Source organism: Pongo pygmaeus, chromosome 12 (genome assembly GCF_028885625.2).
Source record: "Pongo pygmaeus isolate AG05252 chromosome 12, NHGRI_mPonPyg2-v2.0_pri, whole genome shotgun sequence".
Taxonomy (NCBI): Eukaryota; Metazoa; Chordata; class Mammalia; order Primates; family Hominidae; genus Pongo; species Pongo pygmaeus.
In genome coordinates, this window is record NC_072385.2 from 101,277,783 (window position 1) to 101,304,048 (window position 26,266).

Consider the following 26,266-nt stretch of genomic DNA (forward strand, 5'->3'; position numbering starts at 1 on the left):
GAGGGTGCAGTGAGCTGTAATCTAGCCACTGTACAACAGCCTGGATGACTGAGTGAGATACCACCTCAAAAAAAAAAAAACTTTATGTAACTGAGGTGATACAACCAACTAAACAACTGGTGCAGCTGTCTGTACTTTCATTAAAAAACACAGCTAACACAGCTCCATAAAATGGAGTGTGTATGAAGAGGAGTTTGACAATGGAACTTCCAGAAATCTGTGAAAATCTGATCAATGAACAAGCATTCTTAGTAATTTTGTGCAAACCATAAAGTCATGTTTCTTTCCTACCTACTATTAGTTCCAGTTTACAAAGACCTGCTTATAAAAAACAAATAACACAATAATAATTACATACAACATTTTCAAGAAGCATACCTCACTGAATTGCTGGAACAAAACAGATGACAAAAAGTCCTGAGGGTGTAAGTCAACAGGGGGCCCCGTCCAGTTGCTCTGAACAAAAAGTTGCAAACTGCTCACACCAAGTAGAAATATCAACCGTTGTCTGCATATAAGAATGGTTAAAGAAATAAATATGAACTACTATCATTTGTATAATCTCAAACACACTATTCCATTTCAGTTTTATTAAGAAAATAATATCTATCAACATTTATTGAGAATATCCTAGAGTATAACTAAAAAAAAAAATTTCTAAAACTTAAAACAATTTAGGTTAGCTAGGCACAGTGGCTCATGCCTGTAATTCCAGCACTTTGGAAGGCCACGGTAGGAGGATCGTTTGAACCCAGGAGTTCAAAACCAGCCTGAGAAACATAGTGAGACCCTGTCGCTACAAAAAATTTAAAAGTTAGCCAGCATGGTGGTACATCCCAGCTACTCAAGAGGCTGATGAATGAGGATTGCTTGCAGCCCAGGAGTTTGAGGCTGTAGTAAGCTTTGATCATAGCACTGTACTCCAGCCTGGATGACAAAGCAAGACCCTGTCTCTCTTAAAACAAAAAGAAATTAGGTCTACAATATCCAGTATTATAGCCATGAGCCACACATGGTCTAAATTTACATTAGTTAAAATTAATAAAATTTATAACTCAGTTCCTTAGTCATACTTTCCGTACTTCAAGTGCTCAATAGTTTAGTATGGCTAGTGGCTACCATCTGGGCAATGAAGATAGAGAGTACTTCTATCTCCACAGAAAATTATCTTGAACAGTGTTGATTTAGGTTCTGATCAGACATCTGTAAGTTTTTCTTGCATTCCCTTTAACAGCTCTGACATTGCAAGATGTATAGAAAACTGACTTTATACAAAAGAAAAGTGATGATATAAAGTTGTTGCTAATTGTTTACCAATCCCATATCACCAAATGCTAGAACAACAACAACAACAAAACGTAGACATTTTAGTGAAACCTCTATTTTTCAGTCTTGCTGTGATGTGAGACAGGGATAGGCAAACTTTTTCTAAAGGGACAGATATGAAATATTTTAGGCTTTGCATATCATGTTTGTTTTTTTCCAACCCTTTAAAAATGTAAAAACCATTAATTCTTAGCCACTTAGTTAGCCTGCCAGCCATAATGTGCCAAACCCTAAATTAGGATCTAAATAGGTACAGATTCAACTCTAGCAAATAACAGCCAGGGAATCCTGGAGTTTCATTCTGAAGAGAAAGTATTAGTAGTCACTTTTTTCCCCACAGCCCCTAGGCCCTTCCTTAAAAGGAAGAGTCTTTGAGAAAAAGAAAAAAAAAAATCAAACATACAAGCCTATGGTAGCAAAAATATAAAACTCTGGATGCAATGCAAATAAGCAGCATTAGAGAAAAAAGATAACAAAAGAGCTGGTTTGCAATCAGAAGTTTGGAAATTTGGAGAAAACAGCCTTAATAAATTGTCCTAATCAAAAAACAAAATCCATAAGGTGAACTGAGAATACACTTTAACTTTCAAATGTCTGAAAATGAGTCAACTGCAATGTCTCTTTTTAGCTTTATGTGACAAGACAGAAATCTGGTATATCAGTGAATAATGCATTTGTGTGAATGTGTTGTTTTAATGGGTGCCACAAGGCTAGTTGCTATGAGATTGCACACATATAAGAAAGCAATGAGAATCTGGCCGGGCGGAGTGACTCATGCCTATAATCCCCACACTTAGTGAGGCAGAGGTGAGGATTGCTTGAGCCCAGGAGTTTGAGACCAGCCTGAGCAACATATCAAGACACCATCTGTACAAAAAGGAACTAAAAAAAAAAAAAAAAAAGAATGACACCAAAGGAACATAACTACCAGTAAACTAAAAACATTAAATGGAGGCTGGGCGAAGTGGCTCATGTCTGTAATCCCGGCACTTTGGGAGGCCGAGGTGGGCAGATCACCTGAGGTCAGGAGTTCAAGACCAGCCTGGCCAACATGGTGAAACTCCATCTCTACTAAACATACAAAAAAAATTAGCCAGGTGTGGCGCAGGCCTGTAATCCCAGCTACATGGGAACCTGAGGGAAGAGAATCACTTGAACTTGGGAGGCGGAGGTTGCAGTGAGCCGAGATCACGCCTCTGCACTCCAGCCTGGGCAACAGAGTGATACTTCATCCAAAAAAAAAAAAAAAGAAAATGAATAATATTAATTTTCAAAATAAAATTAAAAGCCTGTAGTAGCATTCTCTTGCAAACTCCTTACGAATATGGGTTATGCTTTATTCATCTTCAGAACCTCCACATCTACTACAATAGTTTATTTGTTGAAGGACTAAATGAAGCTATTTCCTAGAAATAATGGTAAAATAAAATTGCATGCATTTATAAGATAATTAAAGCTTGACATGCTTGCCACAGATAGTAGACGAAAGATAGAGGTATCAAATTTGTAACAGTGAAATATAAGCCACTGAAAAGCTTAGGTTTCCCTGCTGTGTAACTATCTGCTATACTTAACTCTATAAAATTACACAAACTTTAATGGAAGAAGGTAAACCAAGGGCTTCGTTACAAAAACATTAAGTTCTCTGAGCTCTATAAAGATAATAATCTAAAACATAATAAATAGTTACAAATTAGCACTCAGCTATGCAGAAATAACAAGACTGAAAGTATGTTTTTTGTTTTTTGGTATTTTTTTTGAGACAGAGTCTCATTCTGTCGCCCGGCTAGAGTGCAATGGCAGGATATTGGCTCACTACAACCTCTACCTCCCAGGTTCAAGTGATTCTTCGGCCTCAGCCTCCCTAGCAGCTGGGATTACAGGCGCATGCCACCACGCCTGGTTAATTTTTGTATTTTTGTATAGACAGGGTTTCACCATGTTTGCCAGGCTGGTCTTAAACTCCTGACCTCATGTGATCCGCCCGCCTCGGCCTCCGAAAGTACTGGGACTACAGGCGTGAGGCACTGCACCCAGCCTGAAAGTATGTTTTTAAGTTAAAGGAAATAAGGTCTGAAGTTTTGCCGGTGGGTAAAGCCGACCAGACCTAAGCATTTGCAGTTAACACCAAAATATGTGCCAGTCTCATATATGAAACCATTTTATCCTGCACCACTTTACTTTTTCATTCTGGACGGACTTCTGGATAAGAGTTTTTACATAGATTACTTGGTACATCATGAGTCTTGAGTAAAATGTAAGGCAAGTTTTCTCAACTGCTAAAATCAGGGCCTTACCCTGTCAAGGTGCTATTAAATGTATTCGCTCTGTTCCTCTATGAAAATTTCAAATAAAATTATACCTTTCCGTTGTGTCCAAATCTGTTGAGTAATCCAGGAATGTTACTACCTGCTTCTCCAGGTAGCTATCAATCTTTTCTTCAGCGGTTGTTGTTGAACTAAAAATATTTTGAGTCATTGAATTTAAGAATATGGCTTCATAGTTCCCTTCCAGCAGCAATTGTAGGAAAGATCCACTCTCTGTAATATAAAAAATTAGTGCAGTAATCCAAAAAAATTATTTTTCATACCATAAAGGATAACACTATTAGGTAAAGCTACCATTTTCGTGTGCAAAAACAATCTATAGACTTAGAATGCTTACTGTATGTCAGTCACAAGGCACTCAGTAAATCTCCATCATTCTACAAACATTCTCTCTCCTAGAATTAGCAGCTCACTCATACTGACTATGAGCCCCAAAGTGGAAGTCAGCCCCAGAAATAATATTCCTCATTAATAGGTATTTAGTCTTTTGCTGGGAAATTCACAAAGATTCCTACTGACAACACAAAAGTTTCCTTAGTCAAGGTTCTAAAACTTTTCACAATCTGGCTCCTTCTACCTCCATTATTTTCTCTTCTTGAAAAGTCACTCCAAGAATGCTGGTTTACTCATTGTTTCCCTAATGTCCCATGCGTATTCCTGCCTCCACACTTTGCACTTGTGATTTCGCCGTTGAACTCTTCTCCACTTGTTAGTCTTACCCTTTAATCCAAAATCAGCTCAAGTCTAACTTCTAGGAAAGTTTTCCAGGCCACCAAACTTCAAACTTCCTGTCACTGGAAACACCTACTGTGTCACACAAGTGCCCACACACACACATACACACAGAGTACTTACACACTACACTGTTCATTATTACTCTTCTGGGTCCAGCCTAAATCCCACAACCAGATGTGCCAGTGCATGTGCCTTTTAACTCTTTATCTCTCTGGTAAATATTCATTGCTCACAAGAATTAATCTTTGCCGCCTAGGCCGGGCGCAGTGGCTCATGCCTCTAATCCCAGCACTTTGGGAGGCCGAGGTGGGTGGATCATGATGTCAGGAGATCGAGACCATCCTGGCTAACACAGTGAAACCCCATCTCTACTAAAAATACAAAAAAAAAATTAGCTGGGCGTGGTGGTGGGCACCTTTAGTCCCAGCGACTCGGGAGGCCGAGGCAGGAGAATGGCGTGAACCTGGGAGGTAAGCTTGCAGTGAGCCGAGATCGCACCACTGCACTCCAGCCTAGGTGACAGAGCGAGACTCTGTCTCAAAAAAATAAAAAAATAAATCTTTGCCGCCTAGGCCAAAAAAATAAATCTTTGCCGCCTAGGCCGTGCATGGTGGCTCATGGCTGTAATCCCAGCACTTTGGGAGGCCAAGGCGGGTGGATCACCTGAGGTCAGGAGTTCCAGACCAGCCTGACCAACATGATGAAAGCCATCTCTACTAAAAACACAAAATTAGCCAGGCATGGTGGTGCATGCCTGTAGTCCCAGCTACTTGGGAGGCTGAGGCAGGAGAATCGCTTGAACCGGGGAAGCGGAGGTTGCAGTGAGCTGAGATGGCACCACTGCACTCCAGCCAGAGCAACAAGAGGGAGACTCCATCTCAAAAAAAAAAACAACTTTGCTGCCTCATTTTAGCTCCTGTGCTTACCAACTGTGTGACCTTAAATAAATTACTTAACCAGACCCGGGCGCGGTGGCTCAGGCTTGTAATCCCAGCACTTTGGGAGGCTGAGGCAGGCGAATCATCTGAGGTCAAGAGTTCGAGACCAGCTAGGCCAACATGGTGAAACCTCAACTCTACTAAAAATACAAAATTAGCCGGGCGTGGTGACGCGCGCCTGTAATCCCAGCTACCCTGGAGGCTGAGGCAGGAGAATCACTTGAACCCTTGCACTCCAGCCTGGGCAAAAAGCAAAACTCTGTCTCAAAAAATTAATTAATTAATTAATTAATTAAAATAAAATAAAATTACTTAACCAAACTGTATTTACAGGTCTTCACCGCAAAGTGGGATTAAAAATGGAATCTACCTTAAGCATCTACTATAAGCATTAAATGACTGAGTACATGTTAAGGGCTTAGAAAAATAACTGACATTGCCATTGTTATTATTATTGAACCCGGGCGATAAGAAGTTCTGGGCAAAGAAAGCGAGGACCACGCCCACCATGCCAAAGACTCAACGACCCAAAGCCTCAAGGAATCAGCTAGATTGTGTTAGGGAAAAATGAAGGGAGGGATGAGAATCAGTCGCTGCCATCCCTTTTCCTCACAGTTCCCACGATAGCCTAAGGCCCTGGTAGGTGCGCCTCTCACCTGAACCGACGACCCCCTCCTGTTTCCATTGCTGCCGCTCAGCCTCAGTGGGGAATCCCCTCAGAATTGCCAGCTCCGGGGTCCACATCACCCCAGACACCGCTGCAGCCAAAACAGGCTCCCACGAGGGCCACACGGGAGTCAACAAGAGAAAGTGAAAAGAGGAGAGTCCAAAGGCGCTGAAATCTAGTGGCGACAGTTACCGTAAATACACCTGCGGCCCCAGAACTCCATGTGCGGATACTACCGCAAGGAGGCGGCCATAACAGCAGCGCGGGGCACCCTGGGAAAAACACGCACGCTCTCTGCTCTGTCTTCCGCCTAGGAGAAGAACCGGAGCTTGAGTAAGGAGCCTGTTGGGTGGTTATGCCCCACCCCGGGGCGGGCAATAGGCGGAGTTGAGGGCGCGGTCGCGCTCAGCCCCGCCCCTAATGGGACCGCTTCCAAGAACTGCGAACATGGAAGTGAGTGTGCCTCCCACCGAGGGCTAGGGTTCAAAAGCAACTCAAAACGGACGTCTTGGCCAAAGCGGTTTGATTAGAAGGGCTGGAGTTGTGACTCTTAAACCATTTTGGGTCAGAACGCTCTTGACAACCCGATGAAAACCACAGTCCTTCGCGCAGAGTGCAGGTGGGCCCTTGCTCTCAGCCTAAGGGTGCTCTCTCAGGGAATCACAGACCCTCTGACGTGGAGTCGGTGAAGCCCAGGTTGGAACCCCGTCAGCATAGCACGGGTCTTTCGGCGAATGAGCGTGTAAGGAAAGGATCTGGTTTTGACACTGCTCTACATGAATCATGGCCGGGTGGGAAATCTGCCCCTGCCGCTGGTGCAGGGAAGTTTTTGGAACACTGTCGGAACACTGTAGAAGAGTGATCCCAGGGGTGATCACAAAGAAATTGCAAGGGGACAAACCAGCCTCCGCTGGTACCTTATTTGCACTTCTTTGAATCTTCCTAGCAGCACTCCAAAGAAACAGCTAGAGGGCGGGCGCGGTAGCTCACGCCTATAATCTCAGCACTTTGGGAGAATGAAACGGGTGGATCACCTGAGGTCAGGAGTTCGAGACCAGCCTGGCCAACATGGTGAAACCCCGTCTCTACTAAAAATACAAAAATTAGCCGGACGTAGTGGCGCACCCTTGTAAACCCAGCTACTCGGGAGGGTGAGGTGGGAGAATTGCTTGAACCCGGGAGGCGGAGGTTTCAGTGAGCTGAGATGGTGCCACTGCACTCCAGCCTGGGCAATAGGAAAGAGGGAGGGAGGAAGGGAAGAAGGACGGAAGGGAGGGAGGGAGGGAAGGAAAACAGGACCATGGCTTTGACCCATTGGCTTGACACCTGTACTGAGATATGTCATGTAAGAGCCAGGAGAAAACTGCAGGGTAATTCTGACCACAAGAGCAAAAGCTCTCTGAAAAGAGGCTGACCCGGTACCCAGCTCCAAGGAAGAAGCTAAATAAATGTTAATTCACTTTCTTACTCAGTAAAGAGCCACTTCAGAATGTGAAGGGGGAGGAACTCAGCTCAGCTCATTTCAGCCACTGCCGGCAGATACCAAAGGAAGCCGGACCTGACTGTGATTGGAGAAGAGCGGATGCCCTAAAATGTCCTCCCACTGAGAAGTAATTAAAAACTATTTTTCAGGCTGGGCGCGGTGGCTCACGCCTGTAATCCCAGCACTTTGGAAGGCCGAGGCGGGCGGATCATGAGGTCAGGAGATCGAGACCATCCTGCCTAACACGGTGAAACCCTGTCTCTACTAAAAATATATTTTTTTTAAATTAGCCGGGCGTGGTGGCGGGCGCCTATAGTCCCAGGTGCTCAGGAGGCTGCCACAGGAGAATGGCCTGAACCCGGGAGGCGGAGGTTGCAGTGAGCCAAGATCGCGCCACTGCACTCCAGCCTGGGCAGCAGAGCGAGACTCCGTCTCAAAAAAACAAACAAACAAACAAAAAACCCACTATTTTTCTAGAAAATGATACTTGACCAGGTTGTCTGTTCATTTCCTTAAGTACAAAAGCCAGCACTGTCTAAACCAATTTGATAATTGTTAAAGATGAATGTCTGTAGAAACACACTGGCCACTCCGCCAAAGTTCCTCACCTGTATGTAGCACCCCATTAATCCACATAGTAAACTTGCAACTTTCAGTTAAATTCAAGGTTGGTTTGTTTTAAATGTGGTATGCTAGATGATGATGGTGACTGAAGTCTGCCTAATCTCCCTTCAAGCAAAGTGAATTCCAGTAATAAAGTAGGTGGGGAATATGGTCTCGATTAAAAATATGTACATAGTGAGTGGAAATTGAGCAGGCAATGAGATAACCTACTGTAGGATTCAGTATAGAATGCCTTGGCTGAGGAGTCTGTTGGGAACCTGTATGTCACTATCTAAAAGTCTTTTTTTCTTGGGCTGGCCAGATTTCTCCAAAAGACTCTTTAAATCTCCTACCTGCAAGGTGAGGCTCTGGCTGCCACAGTTCCAGGGCCCAGTGGAGATAGAAAGCCAGAAGTCTCCATATTCAAGACCAAGAATGAGGTAAGTGAGAGATACTTTTAACAGAATTTAGCACTATCCTTGGCTTATTTTATGCCTCTAATCCATGTTAATTTGTTTCCTTTCTCGTCTCTTATGTCAAATAGTTCCCAACCTATTACAAAATCTCATCTTCTCTAAACTAGTGATTCTAGCTAAATGTTTATAGTAACATTTGGTCTACAGTAAAAAATAAAAACAATTATAACACCTCTATTTTGGAATACTGTGTGACAAGGAAACAAGGTTTTGCATCTTTTCTTCCAAAAGGAGAAAAAATAGGAAGGAGGATGGCTGGAAATGTAAATTCAACAAGTATTGCAAGAGGCTAGGAGATTGGAGAAAATAATGGCGCCATGGGAGCATCAGAGGGGTCAAGGAGGACCAGATCAGTCTGACTGACTAGAAGGAAGCACAGGGCAAGGATTGGCTCACTCTCTGAGGGAAAGCGGTGGTCGCAGGGCCATTGTTCCGAGGGACACAGGGTTTGGAAAGAGCAGGGGACCAGCGGTGTCAGAAGAAGGAAGAATTGTTATGTCAGGAGAAGGCTTCTGGAGAATATTGGTCTTGGGAGACCAGATTTTAAGCTTCATACAACAATTTTATAAAAAGCATTATTCAGGTATAATTGGCATAAAGTGCACATATTTTAACTGTACAATTTGTTAGGTTTTAATATAGGTATGTACCCATGAACCACCGCCACAATCAAGACGGTGAACATATCCATCACTCCTCAAAGTTTCCTTGTTCCTCTTTATAATCCGGCCCTCTTGCCGTCCCCATCCCCTACACCCCAAGCAACCACTGATCTGCTGTCACTATTGATGAGTTTGCAATTTCTAGATTTATATAATGGAATCATACAGTATATACTTTTTTTCTGGCTTCTTTCACTTAGCATAATTATTTTGATATTCTTATATAGTATATATCAATGTTCATTTAAAAAATATAACTGAAGAGTATGTATTGTATGAATACATCACAACATGTTTATTCATCTGTGGAGGGATGTTGAAGCTGTTTCCGGTTTTTGGCTACTTCAAATAAAGCTGCCACAAACATTTGCAAACACTGTTAAAATTATTATTAAATGTGAGGTCTGTTAATGAATATGAAAGGAGATGGAAGGGTCATGAAATGCTATTCTCAATCCTGACTTCCTTATGCTTGAGCTAATGACAAATCCAGCCTCCCTTTCACCACTTAAAAAGACATGAGACAGAATTAGTTCAAACACATGGCTGGGTGTGGTGGCTCACTTCTGTAATCCCAGCACTTTGTGAGGTCAAGGTGGGTGGATCACCTGAGGTCAGAAGTTCGAGACCAGCCTGGCCAAGATGGTGAAACCCCGTCTCTAATAAAAAAAATTAGCTACACGTGATGGCACACGCCTGTAATCCCAGCTACTAGGGAGGCTGAGGTGGGAGGATTGCTTGAACCCGGGAGGTGGAGGTTGCATTGAGCCGAGATTGCACCACTGCACTCCAGCCTGGGCGACAAAGCAAGACCCAGCTGGGTGTGGTGGTGCACACCTATAATCCCAGCTACTCGGGAGGCTTAGGCATGAGAATCGCTTGAAGCAGGGAGGCAGGGGTTGCAGTGAGTTGAAATCATGCCACCGCACTCCAGCCTGGGCGACAGAGCCGAGACTCTGTCTCAGAAAAAAAGTTTTACGTCTTAAGTCCCATAGGTGCTAATAGATACTAACAGAAGAGGGGAACTATTGTTTGAGTATACTGAGGGCTGGGCATGGTGGCTCACACCTGTAATCCCAGCACTTCAGGAGGCCGAGATGGGCAGATCACGAGGTCAGGAGATGGAGACCATCCTGGCTAACATGGTGAAACCCCACCTCTATTAAAAATACAAAAAAGTAGCCGGGCGTGGTGGCGGGCACCTGTAGTCCCAGCTACTTGGAAGGCTGAGGCAGAAGAATGGCGTGAACCCGGGAGGTGGAGCTTGTAGTGAGCCGAGATCCCACCACTGCACTCCAGCCTAGGCGACAGAGCAAGACTGTCAAAAAAAAAAAGAAAAGAAAAGAAAAATAGAAGATGGGGTGAGGTGGGGGTCACCTGCTAGAAGCAAGGGCAGGCTGATTGAAGGGAGGGGTAGTCGGTATGCTTCCGTATCTCCACAGTGTGATGCTTTTTCCCTAGCAGTTGGCAAATTGAGACCAACTGATAATGAGATTATCAAGTACTAAACATAGGGTCTAGGACATAGATACCAAAAAATGTTAGCACTTATTAGCTAAGTATTAGGGGTTCCTCCTTTGAGGCAGACAAGGGTATAGTTTTCTCATTGTGAAATCAGAAGCCAGATGATTGAAGAGTATAAGCTTTTCCTAGAGCTGCATGAAGTCTTCTCAGGGATCTGTCCTTCCTTGGCTCACAATCCAAGGTGATCGCTTCGGCTCAGAGAATGAAATTGGTGATAACTGGAAGACTCCCAAAATACAATTGAAATGATGAATATTATTTACTTATTTCATTAGACTGACAGCTTCCTGGGGGTAGGGTTAGACTCTTATATGACATTTTATCCCAAGAATCCAGCACGTTGCAGAGCAGGTTACAAGTGCTCAGAACAAATTAAGGCACTATCTTTCCTTGGTAAAGAGGCATTTACAAATCACACCTAAGGGTAGGTGAGCTTCAGGCCTTTCTGAGCCCTCCCTTGCTAAACTCCTTTGGGAGATTAACTTTGCCCTTTGGGTCAAAGGAAGTATTTGCCTTGCTTCAGGAAGTAACTGCTACCTTTGGGGTATAGAGAAAACCAGGGGGAAGATTTTTTTTTTTTTTTAACCAAGACTACCATATGAGTGATTTGGGCTTGAAAAAATATTTTTTCTCATTTGTGAATTTATATCAAAAAATTCTGACAAAGTCTTATAAAAAGAGGAAAAAAAAAAAAAAACCCAACAGGACAAATATTTGAAAATTGGCCAGGCTTGGGAAATCTCATACTTATCTGGCAAGAAGGGCAATAACAAAAATAGCAGCTCCCAGAAACGGGGCACAGACAGGTTAAAGGAGCTCTAGCTGGTTCCTCTAAAGATGAGAAAAGCTCCAGAGCTGGAAGGCACTCTATGGCTGCATTTGCTGACTTTGCAGACAGCAAGGTGAAAAAGGGAAGGAATAAACCAAAGAACAAAACCTACAGAAAGGCTGGGGGAAAGCAACAGCAAGGAACAGAAGTGGTAGGAGTAAGAACGAGGGAAATGCATGTCTACCTTGTGACCCAGAGGAGTACAGGGAGGTGGGGAGGAGCAGTATCCTGGGGACCCCAGCAGGCAGAAGTGTCTAACCTGAGGCCGTAAGTCTCCCAGCGGCCCAGGGCAGCCTGCAGCTGACATGATTGGACTGGGTAATCCCTCCCTGGAAAAGTGAGACGTGAATAAAACTGAAAACAATTAAAATGGTGGTGGGCTGCAGTCTCTTCCTGCATAGGAAAACAGCTGGTGCAACCTGAAGAGGGACACACATGAAGGAAGCAATGGAAAGCAGACTTTTGGTGGAGCTCATGGGAGCACTACGAGATCACATCCAGGAACTAAGGGAGAAAGAAGGCCAGAGAATGCCTCTTCTATACAGGAAATGTATAGGCTCACAGGGTTCACGTCAGCCCCTTTAGAGCTTGAAGCATCAGGAGGCTAGAAGCTGAGACAAAGGAGGCTTGGATGGCTGCTAGAAACTGGGCAGAGTTTGAAGAGGAAAGAGAAAGCAGGATGGAGCTTCCTTTCAACATGGCTTGTGTCTTCCATCCACATGTGGACTCTGGCTTGTCACCACCATACCTGCCTCTGCAGGGTGTGAGATGGGAAGCAGCTCAAGCCTGTTGCAATTCAGTTGCAGCCAAGCCTATAACAATACCAAAAATCAATCTCAGTTAGAAAATATATAGCCTTTTTTTGTCTTTGCATAGGGAATAACTTCAAAAGAATAAAATACAATTAAAATCAGAAAGGAACAGATCAATAGATGACTTCACGATTTAAATTTTTTTTTTTTTTGAGACGGAGTCTCGCTCTGTCACAAGGCTGGAGTGCAGTGGCGCGATCTGGGCTCACTGCAACCTCTGCCTCCTGGGTTCAAGCAAATCTCCTGCCTCAGCCTCCCAAGTACCTGGGACTACAGGCGCCCGCCACCATGCCCAGCTAATTTTTGTGTTTTTAGTAGAGATGGGGTTTCACCATGTTGGCCAGGATGGTATCAATCTCTTGACCTCGTGATCCACCCGCCTCAGTCTCCCAAAGTGCTGGGATTACAGGAGTGAGCCATCGCACCCGGTCCCACAGTTTAAAACTTCTATGAGAAAAATTAAACAAAAATTAAAAGGCCATCTGGACAAATACATAGAAGTTTGACAAAAGCTAATATTCTACTATAAGTAGCTGATACATATTAAAAGACTCTAAGAAAATACACAAAATAGGGAAAAGGTATAAACTGATAACTGACAAAAGTAGAAATTCAAATGGGTAATATAAACAATGTTCAATGCAGATTAAAACATGTTTGATGATAATACAAATATCAGATCAAAAAATTATAATCTCCAATGCTGGCCAACGCATGGCAACACTAAATGATTTTCCAAGTGTGAATCAGTACCTCTCGGGAAAGCGGTCATTATATATCAAAACCTTTGACCTAGGAATTCTACTTCTAGGATTTATCATAAGAAAATAAAGATAAGACCATGCTCATCACAGCATTAGTTATAATCAGAAAAGCAGAGACAAAAGCAATTCCAAACTGTCCAATAGTAAGAGATGGGTTAAAAACATCCATTAATTTTCTTTTTAAGACAGGGTCTTGCTGTTGCCCACAGTGGAGTGCAGTCACGTGATCTAGGCTCACTACAGCCTCCATGTCCTGGGCTCAAGCAATCCTCCCACCTCAGCCTCCCGAGTAGCTGGGACCACAGGCATGTGCCACCATGCCCAGCTAATTTTGCTATTTTTTGTAGAGACGGGGTTTTGCCATGTTGCCCAGGCTGGTCTCAAACTCCTGAGTTCAAGCAATCATTCCGCCTCGGCCTCCCAAAGTGCTGGGATTACAGGTGTGGGCCATCATGCCCAGCCTACAGTACATTTTACATTTGTCTGACTTTGGAGATTTTTGTCTTAATGCTAGGAAAGTATTTAAGCAGTTTTACTTTTTGTTTTTTTACTTTTCATTAAGATAAAAACTTTATATAGTTAAAAGTTGCACAAATAGACCAATTCACTTTACTGATTTTCACATCTCTTCAAGTTCTCTGCATGTGCTCTTGGACCCAGGTCATTTATGTTAGGCTTTGCTCCATCCTTCCCCAAGGACTTCTCCCCTGGCTCCCCAGCCTGAAAACATGCTGAAGTTATTCTCGTAACAAAATGTATGTATTCCCAAAGTCCTGTCAATTGTCTCAATCTCCACAGTTTATGTGCCCTAGTTTATGACCTATTGCTTGGATGTGAGCAGGCTTTTAACTGATCTCCTCGCTTCCCAACAGCTTGCAGAATGATCTTCCTGAAACAGACTAATCAGGTTGCTTCCTTAGAGCTACTTGTGAGCTCTCCTTCACCTACAGGAAGTCAAAGCTCCTTAACAGGGCAAGCAAAGGCCTGGGATGAACTGACCCCTCCTCTCTTTCCAAAACCACTGCCTCCCATCCCATTTGACTACCCTCACTTTGCCTGTTAAAAATCCAGTAACATCTAATATGGTGCCATCAACCTGAGCTCTCCTTTTGCTCTCCTGTGTCTGGATTATCTTGTTTCTGCCTAACTTCTTTATCCTCATCCTTCAAGAATCAGTCTGCACTTAGGAAGCTTTTCCAGACCATTATCACCTCAGTGCCCACCCAACGTTTTGCCTGAGATAAGGATTCTCCTCTGTGCTCCCAATATTACCCTGTAAATAACTCTACCAGAGAACTTACCAGATGGCACTGACATGTTTTCATGTCTGTCATTCACTCCTCAAGTGCAGGAACTTGCAACTAGTAAAAAATGAGTGCTCAAATGTTTGTTGACATAAAGTCTGGATCTCAAATGGAATGTTTTAATGTAATTGGTTCCAATTTAGGTATCTGGACTTTGGTTTTTAAAAAATATGAACTGGACCTTACAGTACTGGTATTGTTACTTTCATTTTACATGGAAGACAAACAATACATTTGATATAGCTTTTATCATCCAGCACTCACAGTCCAAAAACAAACAAAAACAACAAAAAATAGCCTAAAGGATTAATGACTGTCCTTTATTATTGCTGATAATTTTATACTTAGATTTTAGCTGGCATGTCTGTGGGTGACATAATTTTTTTCTTCTTGTAAACTGCCACTATTTTGTCATTCTCGGTGTAGCTCACTACCCACCAGACCTAACACTATGTGTTTTAGAATCTTTGATTTCGTGTCCAAATACTATTCGTTTCTCCTTCTTCCATGCTGAAGGATCTTTATACTTTGTACAGAAGAGAGTATTATTTCCCCAAGATCCCCTTTTTCATCAGAGAGCAATTCGCCTTTCAGAATACAGCTTCCCCTGGTCAGCTCCAGATTCAGGCGTCAGCTCCAGTTCCTGCCTCAGCCTCCTGAGTAGCTGGGATTACAGGCACCTACCACTATGCCTGGCTAATTTTTGTATTTTTATAGAGACATGATTTCATCACATTGGCCAGGCTTGTCTCGAACTCCTGACCTCAGGAGATCCGCCTGCCTCGGCCTCCCAAAGTGCTGGGATTACAGGCGTGAGCCACTGCGCACAGCCGCCACTTTTATAAAAATACTGTCAAAGAATCACCTTAGCTTTTCCCCTGCGGCAACTGGTCTTGGAAAAACATGCTTTGTTTTCCCATGCTTAAGTCTTGAAAGTGTTCAATTCTTTATAGAAATAGCATTTCACACCATGGCAAAGGGGTTTAGAAACAAGACATACTAATTCACCTAAGTCTTTATTTATTTGGCTCTAGGAAGAATTTGCATGAAAATGAGCCTGTATGGCAGGTACAGAATGTACTGTAACAGCACCAGAGAGGTACATCCTCTCTCCTCTACAGAGCCTCAATGTTTAATACATACATGTGACTTTAGTCATAAAACCACATAGTCCAGGAAAAAAGGAGCCCTTTAGGAAAAAAAAATCAGTTTAGAATGACTTTCAAATTGACCATTCCTTTTCAAATACTTAAATTCAAATAACAGATACATTCAGAGGCCCAAATGTTGGCATAGAATAAAATCATGTTCATTTATTTTTTTCTGCATCTTAGAATTAGAAGGCATAAAATTAAATATGTTGAATGTAATAAATTCATCCATACAAGTGCAAGTCTCCAGATATAATGCATTTTATGGCAGATTTATTATTTAAAAAATGTACCAGTAAATCAAAAAAGAGGGAGTATGTCCATTTAACTTTTATTGAAGTGTATGTAGGAGGTCTTCAGAAATCAAATGTGAGCATGAAGATATGGCCAAACATAAAATCTATCAAATTCAGTGAAAAGTTGCTGACTTTAAATAGTAGTTGTAAGAATGACCAATATATATTCTTTGTTAACAACCCCTCACTCTACAGTAAAAAAAAAAATAAAATAAACATTCAGTAAACATTCTTTCCTAAGGTAGTTTCCCTTATATAGCAGTGATTTATCCATTTCTTTGTATACACAAATTTGTTGAACATACCAATCAGTGGTTCTCACAATTGAAAAATAAAAGCACAAAAAAGTTTACACTCCTGTACAGGTAAATAAAAGATCACCTTGAATTAAACTGGATCTCCTTAAGGGCATAGTATAGTTTCAGTTTCATTACCTATTACATAATTAGTTTCTTACATACAAATATTGACATATTTGGCTTGTGCTTCGAAGCCTTTGTGTCTATGAAGTCCACATCAATGAAGCTCATAACTGGAAGTCACTGGGGAGTTCTTTGCTGCTGCTGGGTTTAACCTGATCATGCATTAGAGTCTCCTCAGCAACTGCTGTGGCTCTGCACACCTCTGGGGCATCATCAGTGTCAGGATCCAAGCCTTCAGGGCAGGGAAGTTTTAGCAACTCTTCACGGAGCTGAGCAGTGTGACGCTATGCAGGAGAAAAGGACTAATGTTAGAACTGTAAACCCTCTAGCACAACATCATTTGAGGCAGGAACTGAATTTTAACAAAGCCCAAAGCATTAAGCCTACAAATATTTACTGAGCCCCTCCTTGTGCAAGCTACTGTTACAGGCACTTGATATAGTAGGTAGTAAGCAAAACTGACAAGAATCCTTAACCTCAAAGTAACCGATGTTGCTGAAAAGACCTCAGTAACCTACCAGTAGATCCTACCCATGCTCCCAAGCTGTCACAGAAACAGCATTACTGACAACTTAAAGGACATTATTAGATACATATACTCTTTTTTTATTTGAGACGGAGTCTCGCTCTGTTGCCCAGGCTGGAGTGCACTGGTGTGATCTCAGCTCATTGCAACCTCTGCCTTCTGGGTTCAAGTGATTCTTCTGCATCAGCCTTCCGAGTAGCTGGGACTACAGGCGTGCGCCACCACAACCAGCTAATTTTTTGTATTTTTAGAAGAGATGGGATTTCACTATGTTGGCCAGGTTGGTCTCAATCTCTTGACCTTGTCATCCAGCTGCCCCGGCCTCCCAAAGTGCTGGGATTACAGGCGTGAGCCAATGCACCCAGCCTACATACATATATTCTTTTATTTTGTTTTAAGATAGCTTTGCTTTGTCATCCAGGCTGGAGAGCAGCAGCACAATCACAGCTCATGCAGCCTCAACCTCCTGGGCTTAAGCAATCCTCCCACCTCAGCCTCTCAAGTAGTTGGGACTACAGGAATGAAGCACCATGCCTAGCTAATTTTTTACACAGATGGGGTTTCGCCATTTTGCCCAAGCTGGTCTCAAACTCCTGGTCTCAAGTGATCCACCTGCCTTGGCCTCCCAAAGAGCTGGGATTGCAGGTGTTATCCACTGTGCCCAGCCTATACACTCTTTCAAATTAAACACCGTAATCCCTTGATTTGTCACATATGCTGACTCTGGCTTAATGTTTTTGAGAGAAAGACAAGTCCATAAATTAAAATAAATCCACTGATACTTTAGCAAATGAAAAAATATTTATCAGGTAGTAGGCCGTATGTAAAATGTCTGCAAATGTTCACACTAATTTTCCCACTTAATGCTCAGAATAAACCTTAGAAATAATTGTATCATTAGAATTTTTTTTTTTTTTTTGAGACAAGGTCTCACTGTGTCACCCAGGCTAGAGTGCAGAGGCACAATCTCAGCTCACTGCAAACTCCACCTCCCAGACGCAAGCAATTCTCATGCCTCAGCCTCCCGAGCAACTGCTATTACAGGCATGCACCGCCATGCCCAGCTAATTTTTTTTGTTTTTGGTAGAGACAGGGTTTTGCCTTCTTGGCCAGGCTGGTCTCGAACTCCTAATCTCAAGCAATCCACCTGCCTCGGACTCCCAAAGTGCTGGGATTACAGGTATGAACCACTGCACCCAGCCTATCATTAGAACTTTTTAAAAAATTAAGTTAAAAAGAAGATCTATAGAGATTAAATAAACTTTGTTCTACATTGCAATTTACGTAAGGATATAGGCATGTTAATTGGGAGTAGCTGGTTGTCTACACATGCAAAGATTTGGTTCATAATTTTCTGGTGAGAGACAAATGACCTTAAATAATCACACCAAAGGCTTTTAAAATTGTGTCGGCCGGGCCTGATGGCTCACACCTGTAATCCCAGCGCTTTCAGAGGCCATGGCGGGCAGATCACGAGGTCAAAAGATCGAGACCATCCTGGCCAACATGGTGAAACCCCGTCTCTACAAAAAATACAAAAATTAGCTGGGTGTGGTGGTGTGCGCCTGTAGTCCCAGGTACTTGGGAGGCTGAGGCGGGAGCATCGCTTGAACCAGGGAGGCAGAGGTTGCAGTGAGCCGAGATCACACCACTGCACTCTACCCTGGCAACAGAGCGACACTCCATCTCAAAAATAAAATAAGATAAAATAAGATAAAATAAAATAAAATAAAAATTAAATTAAATTAAATAAAAAATAAAAATAGTGTCAACAGCTGACTGAAAATTAGCTAAACAACATTTATTTATAGAACAATTTTTATGTATGAGGCACTGTGTTAAATACCAACAACATAAAGGCAATAAGCAGAATGAGGATAAAATCTTTAAGCTTATGGAGTCTAAAATTCTGGCTGAAATCATAAGACACATAAATAGGAAAAAACAACTCTACCTTGCAGCTATTTGCAAAGTTTCAAAGCACATTTACATGCCGGTAAGTGAAAATTTCCCTAGCCTTGATTTTCCTTCCACTGTGGACAACAGGTGAAAAACACTAACCAGGGAAAGAGAAAGAAAAATCTGGCAATCATGAGGATCCAGTTAAGGTTGGGGATTGATCTAGTTTGGATATTTGTCCCTGCCCAAATCTCACGTTGAAATGTAATCCCCGTGTTGGAGGTAAGAGAAATGGGGATCATGGGGACAGTTTCCTCATGGATTGGTGCTGTCCTGAGATAGTGAGTGAATTATCACGAGATCTGGTTGTTGTAAAGTGTGGCACCTCCCATGCCCCTACTCCTTCTTGATTCCGCTTCATCTTCCACCATGAGTATAAGGTCCTTGAGGCCTCTACAGAAGCAGAGTAAATGCCAGCTCCATGCTTCCTGTACAGCCTACAGAACCATGGGCCCATTGAATGTCTTTTTGTTATAAATTACCCAGTCTCAAGGATTTCTTTATAGCAAAGAAAGAACAGTCTAATACAGGGATACTATGATTTTATTGTGGAGTCAAGCTAAACAACTACATACTTTTCATTTATTTTTTAAGACAGAATTTTGCACTCTTGTTGCCCAGGCTGGAGAGCAATGGCGCAATCTCAGCTCACTGCAACCGCCACCTCCCTGGTTCAGGTGATTTTCCTGCCTCAGCCTCCCCAGCAGCTGGGACTACAGGCATGAGCCACTATACTTGACTAATTTTTGTATTTTTTTTTTTTTAATGGAGTTGGGGTTTCACCATGTTGGCCAGGCTGGTCTTGAACTCCTGACCACAAGTGATCTGCCCGCCTTGGCCTCCCAAAGTGTTGGGATTATAGGCGTGAGTCACTGCTCCTGGCCAATTGTGTATTTTTCTTGTGTAGCACTCAACAGCAAATGTACAATTAAAATGATATAAATTTGGATTAATTCAGAGATGGAAAATTCCAGGTGACAGTGACACAGGAGAAATAAAGGAATATGGATATAAGCAAGACACTGAATGAAAAGAAGCTGGACTTGAGCCAGTTTTGTGTCAGTGAAAAACATATCTAAAGACATATTTGGGGAAGATCAGCCTGGTAATGCACTAAAGAAGGAACTGAAAGGGAGAGAACCTGGTACAAGGAAGCTGGACAAACAGACAAAGCTGTGGGAACTCAACAGAAATCATGGGTTGGGGAGAGGACAGTCCCCTCATGAAGCAACACTGACAGGACCTAGTACTGACCAGGGATGCTGGATGAAGGATGAGATACATAACACTTGAAGATTCTAAGACAGAGAAAAATGGTTTAAAATCAAGTAAAATTAAGTAAATAGAAAACTAGAAAACTTGATTTGAGGAAAATCTCCTTTAAGGAGATGATGACAGGGCATCTATGTAAAAAATGTCAGTAATACAACTCAAGAGAAAGCTAACAGCTGACAACAGTTTGAAGTGTCACTTTTAGAGAGTAAATGGCCAAAGTCAGGGTTACAGATACAATGAAGGAAAAACAGAAAGACAGAAAAAAATAGTTCTGAAGGCCAAAAAGTAAGCCTTCAGGTAAACAATCGCTCAGGAAAAGAGAAAAAGGAAAACACACTGAAAGAATTAAGTGTAAGCAGAAAAGCCAAGATAGTCTACAGATGAAAAGTATAGTACAAAAGACAAACATTAGACAAATGTTATGAGTGTTTTAACAGGTAGGCGCAGAGAGTTAGAAATGCTTATACTGAAATGATCTAATAGTCTATCAGTCGGGCGGGGTGCGGTGGCTCACTTGAGGTCAGGAGTTCAAGACCAGCCTGGAGTTCGAGACCAGCCTGGCCAACATGGTGAAACCCCGTCTCTACTAAAAATGCAAAAATTAGCTGGGCATGATGGCAGGCGACTGTAATCCTAGCTACTCAGGAGGCTGAGACAAGAGAATAGCTTGAACCCAGGAGGTGAAGGTTGCAGTGAGCCGAGATCAAGCCACTGCACTCCAGGCTGAGCAACAGAGCAAGATTACATCTAAAAAAAATAAATAAATAAAATAAATAAATAAATAATGAAAATAAAAATACAAAAATTAGCCGGGTCTGGTGGTGCATGCCTGTAATCCCAGCTACTCAGGAGGCTGAGGCAGATGACTCGCTTGAACAAGGGAGGCGGAAGATGCAGTGAGCCAAGATCACGCCTGAGTGGCAAAGAGAGACAGTGTCTCAAAAACAAACAAACAAACAAACAAACCAGTCAAGGCAGGGTTCCATGAAGTGAAATTTAAGCTGAAATATAAATGGAGGTGAGCAAGCAGAAGAGCTGAAAAGTAGAGGAAAATGGAAACCATGTGTAAAGGCCTGGAGGAGGGAGAGCAGATGAAGTGAATGGAGTAGTGAGCCAGGGTCACTGGCTTTGAGAACTGGAGAGATGGTAACTTTGGTAAAATAGAAGTCAAACTGCATAAGGTTGATCAGTGAGACAAAGGTTAAAAAATGGAGGCAAGAAGTGTCAACTGCTATAGTCTGACGGTGAAAGAAGACAATCTGTTTCATAATAATAGGGGCAAAATAGAACTAGCTTAGGAAAATTTTCTGCAAGTGTTTTTCTCTCTTTTTCAAAACATTTTTATAATGAAAAAATTCAAACATATGCAGAAGTGGGCAGAAGAGTACAATGAAGTCCCATGAATCTATCACACAGCTTCAACCATTATCAACTCATGGCCCATCTTCTTTCATCTATATTCCCACACTTTCCCCTTGTCATTTTATTTTGAAGTAAATCCCAGACATCATACGCTTTGTCATTCACAAATATTTCTGTACATGTCCTGAAAAGACAGGGATCTTTTTAAAAATCACACCTAAAAAACTAACAAATCCTTATCATCAACTAGTTGTTTGAAGGGAAGACAGCTTTAAAGTTAGAAGATAACAAGCCAGTAGAAATGGAAAAACCTGAAGATAGAGAAAGGGAGGATACTGGTGGAGGATGAAATGAGTAAAGACATTCAGATGCAGGAAAAAAGGAAGGCTGTTACAAAGAAAGATCTCTGTGAGTAGACACAAAATCTTCCAAATCAGTCACATTTCACACTTCCATTCTATGAACGTCCAAACTGAAAACAACTGCTTGTCTCCCCTAACACAGCCACTGCCACCATCAGCTGAGGGAGAATCTGTAACTCACATCTCCCTCATCACTCCAAGTAATAAAATTCTGGAAGGCAGGAGGCCTACGGAAAGACTAAGGGAATAAAAGAAGTCCTTCAAGTCTGGCATGGTTGCTCATGCCTATAATCCCAGTGATTTGGGTGGCTGAGGTGGAAGGATCACTTGAGCCTAGCCTAGGAAACAGGGTGAGACCCCATCTCTACAAAACTGAAAATAAAAAAATTTAGCTGGGCACTGTGGCAGCTACCTGTAGTCTTAGCTACATGGGAAGCTTGAGGTGGGACGACTGCTTGAGCCCAGGAGTTCAAGGTTACAGAGAGTCATGATGCCACCACTGCACTCTAGGCTGGGACAACAGAGTGAAATCCAGTCTCAAAAGAAAAAAAGAAAAAGGAAAAGGCATTCATGGAGCACATCTTGTCATCATTATCTTCAAGGAACTTTACAAAACTCTGTTGACTCAGTCCTTGGACCCACTTTTTATTTTAGGAACTGTCAATCTACTACCAAAAAACAAAATATACTTTTCTATAGACTTCTGAGTAACAATTTATTCCTCTGAACTGAAAATACATGTTATGTTTCTTTAATTCGGTCCCTCCTGTTATCTTCTGGTAGGCATGGTTCTGTCAATAATTACACAACTCTTAAAGCAACAAGGCTCCTGTTAGAAAGGCTTACTCACCTTGAGAGCTGCTGCATGGTGAGACATAGTCCTGCCTACCCGCTTATCACTGCTGTACTGCTGGATATCCGCAATCCACTCCTCACATTGGGCCATTATCTCAACTCTTTTCAAGTAAAAATGTTTGTGTATTACCTTGAGAAAAAGTAAACAGGAGAACAAGCAGTGTTTACAGTCAAATTTAAAAGACACAGTAAATGACATTACAAAGAAGTAAAATGTATTATAAATACATTTAAATAATTTATACTATAAATACATTTAAATTATTATATAGAATATTATTACAAATACATTTAAAGAAATAAATATACAGACATTGCCATGTTTTTCTATCCGTAAAACTCAATTTGGGAGGCTGAGGCAGGAGAATGGCGTGAACCCGGGAGGCGGAGCTTGCAGTGCCAAGGTCGTGCCACTGCACTCCAGCCTGGGCGACAGAGCGAGACTCCATCTCAAAAAAAAAAAAAAAAAAAAAAAAAAAAAGGCAATTTAATCAACTCTACAATATTAGCAGGGAAAAATCAAGCTCATGATTTGATATGACGTGTTGAAATACATATATATGAAATTTATGGCCCGGTGTGGTGGCTCATGCCTGTAATCCCAGCATTTTGGGAGGTTGAGGCAGGCGAATCACAAGGTCAGGAGTTCAAGACCAGCCTGGCCAATATGGTGAAACTAAAAATACAAAAATTAGCCGGGCATGGTGGCAGGCACCTATAGTGCCAGCTACTTGGTAGGCTGAGGCAGGAGAATTGCTTGAACCCAGGAGGCAGAGGTTGCAGTGAACTGAGATCCCGCCAATGCACTCCAGCCTGGGCGACAGAGCAAGACTCCATCAAAAAGAAAAGAAAAGAAGAGAGAAGGGGAGGGGAGGGGAAAAAAGAGAAAAGAAATTTATAGCAGAAAAGAGTGTACAATTGTGGTCAGACACTTGGAAAATTAATCCTGTCCAGAGACCACAAGACACATATGATACAATATATTCAGAAGGCAAATGCTAATAAATAAGTAACCAGGAGAAAAGATTTAAAAAGTATTGACAACAGAGAAATTTCTGCCTTTAAAAGATAACTCAAAGAACACCTAGATAAGTATATTCTAAATGCCAAAGGCATTCACACAGAAATCCCCAGAAATGGATCCTCCAGAAATGGCACTATTCTTACTTGCTTAATTTTATTCTTACTTGCTTAATTTTATCTTCTGTTTCATTTATAGATAGGATTTTATTTTAGGAAGTTAAATTTCCTTATTATTACTGTGGTTTACATTTGCGATTTTTAAATTCTATCTTTGAAAAACTGAGTAAAATTTCTACCAACATATAGTAGTAAGAGTCTATTTCTGACAAATTTAAATTAGAAAACAATTATCAATTTGGAAACATTGCTCTGTATTCTGGTTGAGCATTGCCCAGGGAGCATGTCTGCCCTAAAGAACAGACAATCAAACCTACAAAGGGAAAATCACTAGAAAGCTCTGGGAATGAATGTCAAACAGCAATACGATCCCACCACATTTAATAGTTATTGGGTTTGAAGCCTCTGGGATACAGAAGTAATATGACACAGCTTTAAATGAAGAACAATGATAACAACAGAATCAGATGGGAGGTGAGTGTACCAGAAAAATATATTTTAAAGAACAACAATAAACAAAAGCAAAAAGCCCAGGGCATTCAGAGTAGCGAGTGGCATTTGATTAGGAAAACTGGGAAAGCACACATGGCCAAGGAGTGGCCCCTTTAATGCAAGATAGGTTCTAAAGAATGAGAAAGGTGATTGTCTCAAATTATACATATTTGCTTTTTGTAAAAGTCATCCCCTTCTCTGAGTTCCCTGTGTTTATCCTTCCTGAAAAAAATGATATGCATAAAACAAATTACTTTTTTTTTTTTTGAGACAGAGTCTCACCGTGCTGCCCAGGCTGGAGTGCCATGGCGCGATCTTTGCAAAAGTAAAGTATCCAACTTTGTCATTCAAAGGACACTGGAATATAAATTTACTCAGTAACAGCAAAAGCCAAAGAAAAAGAAATATTCATCAGTGCTATCTGATGGAGGTGGCTTCACAGTATTCATGCAGAACATCTGCATAGTTATATTAAAGATCAATTTTATATCAGGTAAATATACCATTTTTTCCTCTAAAATGTTAACTTTCCAGCACAATTTAAGAAATTAATGATCAAGTGAAACAATTTTAAGAAAGAAAAATGTTTCTGGACACAATCACAGCAAGTTGTGATGCTAACGTCATTTGGTATAGCAGGTGAAAAGTATAATTATTTAGGCATACTATGGAGAGACAACTAATCACAGGCAAAGAGCTACACACACACACACACACACACACAGCCACAGCCACATTTCAGGATGACGTGAAAAAAACCACTTCAGTGTATTAACACAAGTTTTGGAAACTCATATCATCCAATTTTTTTCCTAAAGAAAAGGAAACATGGCCAGGCGCAGTGGCTCACACCTGTAATTCCAACACTCTGGAAGGCCGAGGCGGGCGGATCACCTGAGGTCAGGCATTCAAGACCAGCCTGGCCAACATGGTGAAAACTGGTCTCTACTAAAAAATACAAAAAAATTAGCCAGTTGTGGTGGTATGCGCATACAGTCCCAGCTACTCGGGAGGCTGAGGCACCAGAATCACTTGAACCGGGGAGGCGGAGGGTGCAGTAAGCTGAGATTCCACCACTGTATTCCAGCATGGGCAACAGAGCCAAGTCCTGTCTCAAAAAAATAAAAAAAAGAAATGGCATTCTCCTTATATATACACATTAGAATAAGGGCAAAATTTCCATTTGCAAGACAAATTTAGAAACCATCTTCAATAAAAAACAATTCTATGAGAAATATTTCAGAAACATATTTAGAGAGTTTGCTAGCAGAATGGTAACTAATAAAAATAAAGAACAGGCCAGGGGCGGTGGCTCACGCTTGTAGTCCCAGCACTTTGGGAGGCCAAGGCAGGTGGATCACCTGAGGTCAGGAGTTCGAGACCAGCCTGGCCAACATGGTGAAACCCCGTCTCTACTAAAAATACAAAAAAATTAGCCAGGCGTGGTGCCACATGCCTGTAATCCCAGCTACTTGGGAGGCTGAGGCAGGAGAATCGCTTGAACTTGGGAGGTGGAGGTTGCAGCGAGCCAAGATCATGCCATTGCACTACAGCCTGGGCAATGAGAACAAAACGGGATGGGACAGGAGGAAAGGAAAGGAGAGCGGAGGGAGAGGAGAGGAAAAGGAAAGGAAAAAAACTTCTCAAAAATTTAGTCAGATGTCTTTTAGAATATAGATGGTTTTATACTTCATCTGTACTATCTACTACCATTTTTTTTTTTTTTTTCTGAGACTCTGTCACCTAGGCTGGAGTGCAGTGATGTGAACACAGCTTACTGCAGCCTCAAACTCGTGGGCTCAGGCAAACCTCCTGCCTTAGCCCACTGAGTATCTAAGACTACAGGTGTCACCATGCCCAGCTAAATTTTTAAACTTTTTGCAGAGATGGGGTCTTGCTATATTGTCCAGACTTATTAATGATCTTTGGGATTAACTGTAAAACCTACAGTTTCATATACTAGATACATATAAAGG

At 41.9% G+C, this 26,266-nt stretch overlaps 2 protein-coding genes and 1 long non-coding RNA gene across 26 annotated transcripts in view; 1 reads left to right on the forward strand and 2 right to left on the reverse strand.

The window, feature by feature from the left end:
• TTC27 (tetratricopeptide repeat domain 27) overlaps positions 1–6,528 on the reverse strand; it is a 197,649-nt gene extending 191,121 nt beyond the window's left edge. Inside the window, exons 1-3 of one of the 2 annotated variants that reach the window (XM_054475625.1) lie at positions 5,983–6,528; positions 3,689–3,866; positions 379–508 (exon numbers count right to left, since the gene is read on the reverse strand). In XM_054475625.1, the coding sequence (XP_054331600.1) occupies positions 379–508; positions 3,689–3,866; positions 5,983–6,070 (396 nt within the window). In that variant the 5' untranslated portion in view covers positions 6,071–6,528. The remainder of the gene's footprint in view (positions 1–378; positions 509–3,688; positions 3,867–5,982) is intronic. The other variant, XM_063648844.1, reaches the window with a different exon arrangement.
• Positions 6,302–26,266, forward strand: part of LOC129030361 (uncharacterized) — a 28,024-nt gene continuing 8,059 nt past the window's right edge. Inside the window, exons 1-3 of the long non-coding RNA XR_008500631.1 lie at positions 6,302–6,612; positions 8,402–8,519; positions 24,565–24,783. This is a non-coding gene — a long non-coding RNA (uncharacterized LOC129030361). The remainder of the gene's footprint in view (positions 6,613–8,401; positions 8,520–24,564; positions 24,784–26,266) is intronic.
• The window catches only part of BIRC6 (baculoviral IAP repeat containing 6), a 258,658-nt gene continuing 247,845 nt past the window's right edge, over positions 15,454–26,266 (reverse strand). For all 23 annotated transcript variants that reach the window (XM_054475624.2, XM_054475623.2, XM_063648841.1 and 20 more), the window contains 2 exons: positions 22,654–22,788; positions 15,454–16,603 (listed from right to left, as the gene is read on the reverse strand). In XM_054475624.2, coding sequence (XP_054331599.1) covers positions 16,424–16,603; positions 22,654–22,788 — 315 coding nt within the window. In that variant the 3' untranslated portion in view covers positions 15,454–16,423. The remainder of the gene's footprint in view (positions 16,604–22,653; positions 22,789–26,266) is intronic.